The following is an 11,947-nucleotide window of genomic DNA, read 5'->3' on the forward strand; positions in this document are numbered from 1 at the left end:
TTTCTGTAAGAGAAAAGATCTCCTTTTGCATTGAACTTTAAATAAATGAACAGATACAGACAAAAAAAAAAAAAAAGAGAGGGATTGAACCAATTTGAAGAGTGATCTATTTTACAAAATGGAACACCTAAAAAACTACACTGAGCACTAAGTTCATTTAAATACAAACTAAAAGAGGAAATTACGGTGACCCAGTAGTGCACAACACAACGAAATTAAAATAGCAAACATAAGTTCACAACACAACGGAATAAAGCCACAACACAACAAAATAAAGCCACAACACAACGGAAATGCTCCCGACCACTTGGGGGCTCTCAGAGCTTGTTTATGTTATGTTGGTAAGACTGACAAGCTTTGGAATGTGAACATGTCTGTTTTTAAATGTTAAAAGTAATTTTAATGAATACAAATTATACATTTTAACCACTTGGTGGAACTGGCAGACGTTCCCTTCATCATTCGCCGTGGTAGAGCATCAAATCTTTCACAGGTATAAATATGAAGCTATTGTGCATGTAGGTGATTTTTAATTAATATTTCATGTCGATATACGGTGGTTACATACTGTTAAAACTAATCGTGGTGGTATTGATATCACTGCTGAACAGTGGCAAGGAAAACTAACTTTACCGAGCTCTGAGAGCCCCCTAGTGGTCGGGAGCATTTCCGTTGTGTTGTGGCTTTATTCTGTTGTGTTGTGGCTCGATTCCGTTGTGTTGTGGCTCGATTTCGTTGTGTTGTGGCTTTATTCTGTTGTGTTGTGGCTCGATTTCGTTGTGTTGTGAACTTATGTTTGCTTTTTAAATTTCGTTGTGTTGTGCACTACTGGGCCACCGTAGGAAATGCCTTTGAGTCCCTCTTAACCAATAACTAGGGAAGCTCTTTAGTAGGGAATTAATTAATTCTTGGTTAGTTGTCAATTATGTATTGTCCAATATGACTTACAGCATGCTTATCTCAAAATTAATGTCTTGTTAAAGTGCACAATGCGATATGTCTATAATGCCAGGCCCTTTTAACAATTCATTCTTTAAATGAGAAAGCAGTGAAGCTGCTCATAGTGTGGGCAGCAACACTATGTGTGTGGGAGAATTTTTAGCAAGTAAAAATGTTTCCCCTGCAGTCAGGCATTAGGCAGACATGTGGACACACAACCTGTCACACTATCGTTATGACTGCCTTCAATCAGAGCAACCCACGCACACACACACACACACACAAAAAACGTCATTCGTAGCTCTCAGCCTTGTCTCTCTGTCAAACACATACACACACTCAGGGGGCCCCAATCAACGTCATCAGAGGTCTCAGTTTCTACAGATGGTAGAAATCAAAAACACAACAGGCTGAGTGAAAACACACCAGGTTGGTGACAGACAGGAAGCTAAAACCACAAATTATCATTCACCATAAACAGGGTATATGGCTATAAATAGGGTGGAGGAAACCTAGAACAAACTTTTCTGTTTGAAAGACACAATATGTCATTTCCACAATCTTGAGATTAGATTAAATTCAACATGGAATTAAAATTGACCCTATTTACTTTCACAGTACACGTTCCCAGGCTTATTGTGAACAATTCATTGGAGCATGTCATTCCAAAGGGGAAAAAAAATGTTTGTCTTTGTAATCTTTTATCAAAATGCAAAAATGTGCCCTTCCTAATTTGATTTTCCTTGTCGGCAGTCTTCGTGAACCCCTCTTACTTTTCATCCCCTCTCCTTCAACCAGTCTTTTTTGGTATCTAGTGACCACTTTTCACATTCCAAGAAATTCCCTACAGATAAAATCAAGTCCCGTCCAACTTTTTTTTTTTCATGAAATATCCTGTTTCATCCAGAAATACATCACATTACGAAAGTAAAATGGTTGCATATAGCATTTCTTCTTTGTAAAATGACTACCGTTCAAAAGTTTGGAGTCAAGGTCAAAGAAATGAATACTTTTATTCAGCAAGGATGGATTAAATTGATCCAAAGAGATAGTAAAGACATTTATAATAGTACAAAAGATTAAAATAAATGCTGTTATTTTGAACTTTCGATTCATCAAAGAATCCTGGAGAAAAAACAAAATGCATCACGGAATCCATAAAAATATTAAGCAGCACAACTGTTTTCAACATTAATAATAATATGAAATGTTTCTCAAAAACACAACAGCATATTAGAATGATTTCTGAAGGATCATGTGACACTAAAGACTGGAGTAATGATGCTGAAAATTCATCTTCGACATCATAAGAATAAATAGCATTTTAATTGTAATAATATTTCAGACTTCTTTCAAAAACAAAACTTCTTGTAAAAAAAAAAAATCTTACTGACCCCCAACTTTTGAACAGTAGTGTAGATTATGAAATAATGATTTTGAAAGTCATATTTGCTGTGGTCTCAAGTAGTCCTCAAGTATTTTAAATACAGATTGCACATTCTGTTTTTGTAAAAATCTCTATATACTTGTTCGCTGACTGTCTATAATGAAGTCATATAACATCATTCTCCTGAATAAACAGTTTTAACAGACAATCGCTGTTGACAGCAAAATTTTTACCAGCCACGAGCGGTATATCTACTCTGAATTTCCTGCCATTATATATCAATTCTGCATAAACGGACTGGCATTATCCTACTTCTGGTTTTAACAAAAGGAGGAAATTCTCAAGTAAAAGGCCAACTGAAAGGTTATATGATGCATAGTGATTGCGTTTGACCGTTGTGCATGTCAGAATACATCACATCATTCCTGTGATGCGATGAGTTGATAGACAAGAATAAAACTCTCAATACCCAAAACCATTATCGCTAATGGCAGATTATTAGAACACCAATGCTAAACCAATCCCAATTCAGAACTGAGCTGAAAACACTGACTGACACTGACCATTTCACCAAGAGTAACCTCGGGCAACTATTGCAACAGTAGGAAGGAAAAGTCGACTCCTACAAGGAAATGAGAATTTACAAAAAAAAAAAAGGATGGTACTTTCTAAATATGAAGTGCAACTCAATCTGTTTCCCAAATTAATCTTTTTTTATACATAAAGTATAAGTTTGCAGATTTTCAACCAGCAAAATGCGTCATCCGGTGGACAGCTCCAGGGCTTTCAGGAAAACTACACTTCCACTTCCGTATCATTTTTGGCAAAAGGGAACACCACTGCCCCTTTTCTCGGTTTTCTTTAGTCATGCAGCACAGCTTTTTGAAAAAAAAAAATTATTACGGCATAGACAGCCAAGGTTTATTAAAAGCCCATCTTTCCACCAGTTAATCGGCCCTTTAAATCAGTAAATATGGCCAAGTATGAGGAAGCTTGCAAGATTCACTTCACCACCTTTCTAAAGTTACAGACTTGTTTCCACTTAGTCTGCTAGTATATAATTGAAAATCCAAATGAAGCACTCAAATCCTGTTCAGTCAGCAATCCTGTAGCATTCCGTCCTGCTGAGATCATGAAAGAGTTCAGAGGACGAAAGAGGAACAAATCCAGCTTTCTGAATACTTGTGCATGTGTAAGAGAGAGTATAGAACATCTCATTCTCGTGAGTCTCAGAAAAACATGTCACCCTTCAATGGTGATTCAAATTAGATTATCCTTAACAGCCTGCAAATAGACTACCGTTCAAAAGGTTGGGATCACCATGATGAAATGATTCGGCAAGGATGTATTAAATTGATTAAAAATTACACAATTTTAACGATCTAAATGCATGGTCTAAAGAGCATGGCACAGATGCGCTTAGGGCGTGTCCGAATCCACTTTTGCTAATTTAAGGACGGGAAAAATGGTTGGCGTGCCCGGTGCATGGTCTAAAAGGGTCCCTATTCTCTTAATAAGTAATGGGTGTGTTTAGGGTGTAACGTGCAATAAAACAATCAGAGTTTCATTTCCCATTCCCTTTAAAAGCCAGTTGTGCTCACGCCATGGCGGATTCACTATTTACATGGCGGAATTTGCAAGCGGAAAAACTGAATGCTTCTCTAGTGAGGAAATGACTTGTAATCTACTGGACAAGTCGGATTCCACCAAAGCATTTTTATCTTTATGCACACAATAATAATCTTTTACATTGTAATCCTTTTATTTTTAATATTTGGCATGTTTGTGTGCTGCTGCGCATCCGTGTGTGTGTAATAAGCAGAATGTATGTGTGCGGTGCACCCACATATAGGCGCATATTACTATCGTGTTCTTTAAATAACAAAACAAATATTGCGGCATTTACTTTAGACCAGGTTTTTGTTGGTCAATGGCGCAGTCGTTTTCAGTTGCCTCAAAATAGTAAGACTAGCACACTCATGGGCGCACAAATGGGCACAAATGCATTTGCTATTTAAACAACGTGGTGCAGGACGTGAAAGTGATAATTGCGTCGGGCCGAAACTAGCAAAAAACATTTGCGTCGCACCTGGCGCCGCATTGCGCCTGGTGTATAATAGGGCTCATAATGTTAAAAAATGATATATTTAAAATGATAAAATGATAAATAAAAAATGATCTATTTCAAAGATATGCTGTTCTTTCATGGGTTAAAAACAACCCAAGTTGGGTTGAAAATGGACAGACCCAGTGATTGGGTAAAATGTTTGCCCAACCTGCTGGGTAGTTTTATTTAACTTAACTATTGTTTAAAAATTACTGTATTGCTTGCTTAAAATGAACCCAAATTAAGTTGGAAATTAACACACTGTAAAAAATATATATTTTCATGATTTGTTATCACAACATTTCTTTTGTCAACTTAGATAATTTATTTGGTTCAGATAACAATATTTTGATTTTCTGTTGATTAAACCTTCCTTGTATTAACTCAAATTTTTCATTTCAATGAACTCAAAATTTTAAGGCAATTAGGTAACTTACTTTTTTAAAGATGCCCTAGAATTAAAAATTGAATTTGTCTTGGCATAGTTAAAAGACAAGAGTTCAGTACATGGAAATGACACACAGTGAGTCTCAAACACCATTGTTTCCTCCTTGTTATATAAATCTCATTTGTTTAAAAGACCTCAGAAGAACAGGCGAATCTCAACATAACAGTTACGTAACAGTCGGGATCATTAATATGTACGCCCCCAATATTTGCATATGCCAGCCCATGTTCAAGCATTACACAAGGGCAGGACGTCTGGATGTGCACAGCTGAATCATCAGACTAGGTAAGCAAACAAGAACAATAGCGAAAAATGGCAGATGGAGCAATAATAACTGACATGATCCATGATTACATGATATTTTTAGTGATATTTGTAAATTGTCTTTCAAAATGTTTCGTTAGCATGTTGCTAATGTACTGTTAAATGTGGTTAAAGTTACCATCGTTTCTTACTGTATTCACGGAGACAAGACTGTCGTTATTTTCATTTTTTAAACACTTGCAGTCTGTATAATTCATAAACACATCTTCATTCTTTAAAAATCTCTCCAACAGTGTGTAATGTTAGCTTTAGCCCGTTAGCCACGGAGCACTATCAAACTCATTCAGAATCAAATGTAAACATCCAAATAAATACCATACTTACGCAATTAGACATGCTGCATGACGAACACTTTGTAAAGATCCATTTTGAGGGTTATATTAGCTGTGTGAACTTTGTTTATGCACTGTTTAAGGCAAGCGCGCGCTCCGTGGGCGGGGAGCGTGAGCATTTAAAGGGGCAGCAGCCTAAATCGGCTCATATTTAATGATGCGCCAAAATAGGCAGTTAAAAAAATTAATTAAAAAAATCTATGGGGTATTTTGAGATTTATTGTATTCTGAAACTTCACAGACACATTCAGGAGACACCTTAGACTTATATTACATCTTTTAAAAAGACGTTCTACGGCACCTTTAAGTTAAACCAGCTGTTCTTTTTTTACAGTGCATTTATTAATATGTTTAATAAATGAAGTTTAATGAATAATAATTAAACAAACATTTATTAAATTACTTATTAATAAATGTTGACCTTTTGGTTATTATTGTTGCCTCTAGTAATTATGTGTCTGATTTTTCATTTCCAACCTACCTATTTTGGGTTCATTTTAAGCCAGCCATAGTAATTTCTAAACAATAGTTTGGTTAAATAAAACTTCCCAGCAGGTTGGGCAAACATTTAACATCTGGGTTAAAACAACACAATCACTGGGGGTTTTTTTTCCATTTTAAACCCAACTTATTTTAACCCAGATTAAGTTTCTGTTCAGCAAAGAATCCTGAAAAGGACACTTTTTTGCAGATTCCACGCTACATTATGCATCACAACCATTTTCAACTGTGATGATAATAAGAAAGGTTTCCTGAAAATCAAAGCAGCGTATTAGAACGATTTCTTAAGGATCATGTAACATTGTGTGCACCATGAACTTATTAATTAATGTTTTTGTTTTTTATAATACATTCATTACAATTACTGCAATAATGACAACGTGGGAAGGGAGGTGGTGCAATGCTGTCATGGGGGAAAAAATTCTTTCTTTAGTTTTCAGGGTGAAATATGACCCAGACATGTTCTTGGACAGTTTTGGAAGATTCACCTGGTGCCTGTCTATAAAACAGTTTAACATTGGTTTCTGTGTGAGGCTTCATTTCCTCATATTTCATTATTTCTCTCTCTCTCTCTCTCTCTCTCTCTCTCTTAGGTAGCTGTGGTCATGCATCCGAGTGTGAGGGATAACAGACCACTCGAGCTGAACACTTCTATTAAAATTTAAGACTGCAGAATGGTTCTTTTTCCCTTCACACTTAATCACACTGAATCTTTCACCACCTCCCACAGAAGACATTAACAGGGAAGAGTGCTGAAAATATAACGCATAGCTGTGGAACTGACAGAGAGGGCAGCACACTAATAGAAGTAGAAAACTTTCCCTAACAAGTCTCTAATTAGATATAAGCTGGCAGTGGATGCTGGACAGATGTATGATGATCAGTCAAAGGGGCCACAGACTAGTGTTAGCTGGGCAGCTGAGAAATCCTCTATACTCTATATAATTGGGGCTAAGGAAGTAGACACCTTATTCCTCTGACTCCTATCTAACAGATTCCTTTCCATAAACACAAGCATTAAGAAAAAGCAGATCTCTGTAATTGGTTCCCTGATGTCCTGCTGAGCAGCAATGCAAACAAATGTCAGAATGACCTCTGCACGGCTCATCGTGGCTGTTTGGCATCGGCAGAGAATGCAACACCGATAATGGTTGTGAATCTGTTCCCAAACCTAGAGAGCTGCTTCATGGTCTACTTTCTCCCTAGACAGTTGCCTTCTAAGGTAGTATCATAAATGAGGTGGAACCCCCCAAATGACTGTTTAGGCAACTCCATGAGACACAAAAATACAGAACGCAACACGAATATTGGAAAATAGGCAGTTTAATAGACTGAACTATTTTTACAGATTATACTGGTTCTTTAATGTACCTTGGTGATGTGCTTCAAGGATTGCCTTCTCCACAAAGGACACATTCTTAGCTAGCCTAGAATCTGGCCAAGACAAGGTATCTTAGAAAGCAGCATAACTATTCCTACATTTGGGCCTTGGTGTAAGTAGAGCTGTACAATCCTGGATAAATTAGGAGTCACAATTTTTTTTTTTTAAATAGAGATCATGATTCTAAACAAAAATGTAATTTATAGAGGTTCTGACAAAATGTTAATTGCTGCAGTCTCTTATATATCTACATACAGATTAGACTAAATATATCTACAAAATATTTAATTACATTTTTTAAAATTGGTTTGAATGAATGATTCAACGGCTCCCTTGTTTCATTACTGAATGAATCAGCATTCTGAACAAATCTCTTGAATGTGAACAAATCTCTTGAATGAATGATTCAATCAAAAATACAACAGTCGCTTCTCATCACTTGATACAATCTTTATTTAAAGAGTCAAGTTATTTTCAAAAGGTAATTTACACTATTTTAATTGCTACCATAGACATCAGTGTTTATATCCATTCTATGATTTTTTTATTAAAAGTACTTCTGTGATCATTTATTGTAATACAGAAATAGTGATACTTATATGCAGTGTTGCGGAAAGTTACTTTTAAAAGTAATACATTACAATATTGCATTACTCCCTAAAAAAGTAACTAATTTCGTTAATTACTTTTTATGGAAAGTAATGCATTACATTACTTTTGCATTACTTTTTGTCACCTGAGCTGGCCTTGCAACAAAAGAAAATGCAGCAAAAATGAAACAAATGTAATATAAATGTAATGTAACTAAAGTCATTTTTGCTTATTGGTATGTTTGAAATGGATCATTAAAGGTCAGCAGCAAGGACATTGGTTAATAAATGAAATTAAAAACAAAGTATATTTGTGTAATTTAACATTTAATTATTACAGGTTTACTTAAAATTCTGAGTTTGTATTTCACTGTTTTTATTCATTCAATACTGAATCTGTTTTTGTGCAAGTGAGATGAGTAAATGCTCACATTTAGTCTAGGACTACAATAACAATCATGTTCAAACAGCACACACGTCTCTGCACTCCCGATTCCTCTCAACATTGGGACAGGAGAGTTGTCAGTCAATACATGGGAAAACAAAGTAACTTGCGTTACTTATTTGAAAAAGTAACACAAATATTTTGCTGTAAATTTAAAAGTAATGCGTTTCTTTACTAGTTACTTGAAAAAAAAGTAATCTGATTACGTAACTCAAGTTACTTGTAATGCGATACCACATCTTGTCTGGCTGAAAAGACTGTTTGTGAAGACAGTTCTGATGACTGTTTCATACCAAAAGTACACATGACAATTGCTCTCTCTGGGTCAGCAGCTAATGCAGTTTTGAATGTTCGCTGTGATCGTACATGTCAACGGTTTATCAGACATAGTTGAATTGTTGTCATTTAGGAATGAGATCGCATGGATTTTGGAATCAAAATCACAATCTTTTAATGATTATTTGTGCAGCTCTCATCAGAAGTGTATCTGTAATACCTAAGGAGGCAGATCACTAAGTTTTGGAACAGAGCACATGGAGTAGAACAATCACATTCATTCATTCACTGGGAATGTTTCATGCACATTACTAACCTTTGGCATGAGGTCGCTTATTTAGAATACTCTAAATTCATTAACATTAGAACAAGGTTAAAGCCACAATATGTAACTTTTCACCGCTAGAGTTCACTTATTCAAAACAAAGGCGTAAATCATGGGAGGTGTTGCCTGCACGTCTACAGCTGGTGGAAAAGAATCGGGATGGGACTCAGGCAGAGATCATGTTCATGGATGAGATTATTAATTTTACTGTATTATGAAGCAGAGCAGGGCCGAGTGCTGTGCGAGCTGAACGAGGCCGCTGGAGCAATTGCTAATGAGAGACGAACGCAACCAAAGACTATAGAATAACACAAGACGTGTCACTCGTATTGTTTTGAATGGGAGAAAGTGTAACGCGCAATATGGCGGAATAAGTCCCGCCTTCTAAATAAGAGCCAATTGCCGACTGGTAAAGTCATCGCATCACTTCAGCGGCCGTTAGAATCACCGGTTTCTATAGAAACAGTCAGATGCGCGCCTCTGAAGAGACACGCATTTAGGTCTGCACATGCGCATTAGCTTGATCCAGCCTGAAAAATAGTTTTTTTTGTCATGATTCGAGCGTTTAGAAACTAAATTTATGAGCCGGTTGTTGTTAAGATTTCATTGGTGATTTCAAATATGAAATTTAATCATAAGGTTGGCAAACAGTTTTGGAGAATTTGATGTTCCCCATTCAAAGAGATTGCATGATGCCCAGGATGCCCGAGAGGCGTTTCAAAGATGGCCGCCGAGTGAAATTACTTGTCTTAAAGGGACTTTGACGCAACACACGTCTCGAGAGCAGTGGAGCTTTTCTTATCCCGCAGTCGCTGGCGCCGCTTCTTCTGGTCAAGAGAATGTAGGGTAAAGCAGCGCTGTTTTATCATATTAGATATGTTTGGTGTTGAAAGTTGTTATAGTGCTACTCTATGTTTGCTCGGCAGCTGCTATGACACACTTGTTGCACACTGCAGTAAGCTAGATCGATATTAGTCATGGTAAAACATGGTACTCACTGTAAATCAAGAAAACAAGATTTAAACAATAAGACTTACTGCGTTGAGCTATATAACATGATTAGTTTTCTGTCGATGAATATATCCATCCAAACAGTTGCTGACATGTCTAATAAAACATTTAATATAATAAAGCATCTTTGGTGTTTCCATGGTTGATAGGCGACGCATAAACACGTCTCGAGTCCTGGTTAAAATTGCTTATTTCTCTGGATTTGAACATTCTTGGAAACATTTGGTATAATATAAGTACACAAGTCAACAAAATGTGGTCTAGTGGTTGTTGGATATTTTAATCCAAAAATCCTACATATTGTGCCTTTAGGAACAAATTCATGTGTATCCACGATAAAGATTTTTTTTTTGTGAGAATTTCACCTGTGCATATAAATATGAATAATTTACACAATTAATACTGAACGAGACGCTGTGTTTTCCTACAGCACAAACAATAGAGAATGGCGCTAAAAACACCAAAGTCATGGGTGTGATTCCAACGGAAAGGCAAAAACTGACAAACAATTTGTGACAGTGTGTGACAAACTGTGTAAACAATGTCACTTTAAGCTTTTGTGTATAAATAAATTAATGCGAAATGCAGATCAAATGAACCCGGCCTATTTACCTATTCATTTTCTTAATTTACCTCATCCTGGTTCATCAGTGCACATCATTCCAAAAAATAAAAAATTCTTTCAACAAAATGAATAACTTGGTCCACCTGTGAGACATTCTGTTTCATCTTACATCATCTAGACCATGCAAGGTTATTGGCTAATGTTAACAAATAGTCAAACAACTATATTTTTGCAGATCTTGACTTCATTTTGGCCTGAAAAAACCAATTTTCAATTTCCAGTCTGGTCCTGTATTTATTTATTTATTTATTCTGAATATCACATTTAACTATGTCATATTACGGAAATGCTGATTCATGTTGACTTTTTGTGAAGTCAGTCTTGACTGGAAACAATTACAAACTCTAAAATACATAAGGTTTGCAAGTGTACATGAGTCAACATTCAGTTGTAAACCATTAGTAATAATTGTAAGGGTATTATCATTAAAATTCTTTAAAGGCATGGTGTGCTTTGTGAGATTATCTGCAGTACAGTATAGCATATTTAAAGTCACCTACCTGTTCAGGATGCTCGCTGCCTGTGATTTCAGCCACAGTGTTGAACGAGTCAACATCTGGCAGTGTTTGGGCCGCCATAGTAAGACGCACCACAATCCTCTGGCCTCTGCTGGCCATCCTAGCCATCATCTGGGCATCCTCGATAGTGATGCAGGCGGTGGGGATCTGAACCACTCCAGGCGTGTACCACTGCCAGCCAGTGTGGGGACTGAAAACAACACCACATGTGAGTTAAAAACATAAATATATGCTTTTAAATGTTTCATGAATTATTTTCACAATTTACACTACTGGTCAAAGGTTTGGAATAATATAGATATTTTTAAAGTCTCTAATGCATTTATTTGATCAAAAATACATTTAAAAAAAAGAAGTAATATTATTACAATTTAAAAGAATGTTTAGATTTATTCCTGTGATGGCAAAGCTGAATGTTTTAGCCGCCAGTATGTCAGTTTTTGTGGTCCCATGATACATTTTTTTATGATTCTTTGATGAATAGAAAGTTCAAAAGAACATAATTTATTTGTTTTGTAACATTATGAATGTCTTTACTGTAAACTTTTGATCAATTTAATGCATCCTTGCTATTTCTTTATTTACAAACCCGATTCCAAAAAAGTTGGGACACTGTACAAATTGTGAATAAAAAAGGAATGCAATAATTTACAAATCTCATAAACTTATATTTTATTCACAATAGAATATAGATAACATATCAAATGTTGAAAGTGAGACATTTTGAAATGTCATGCC

The 11,947-nt window shown here is 36.0% G+C and overlaps 1 protein-coding gene across 1 annotated transcript in view; it reads right to left on the reverse strand.

Annotated features, from left to right (window-relative positions):
* LOC125243150 (carboxypeptidase Q-like) overlaps positions 1–11,947 on the reverse strand; it is a 59,257-nt gene that overhangs the window by 44,058 nt on the left and 3,252 nt on the right. The window contains 1 exon segment of the mRNA XM_048152548.1: positions 11,192–11,399. Within this exon segment, the coding sequence (XP_048008505.1) occupies positions 11,192–11,399 (208 nt within the window).

The sequence above is a fragment of the Megalobrama amblycephala genome, linkage group LG13 (genome assembly GCF_018812025.1).
Source record: "Megalobrama amblycephala isolate DHTTF-2021 linkage group LG13, ASM1881202v1, whole genome shotgun sequence".
Taxonomy (NCBI): domain Eukaryota; kingdom Metazoa; phylum Chordata; class Actinopteri; order Cypriniformes; family Xenocyprididae; genus Megalobrama; species Megalobrama amblycephala.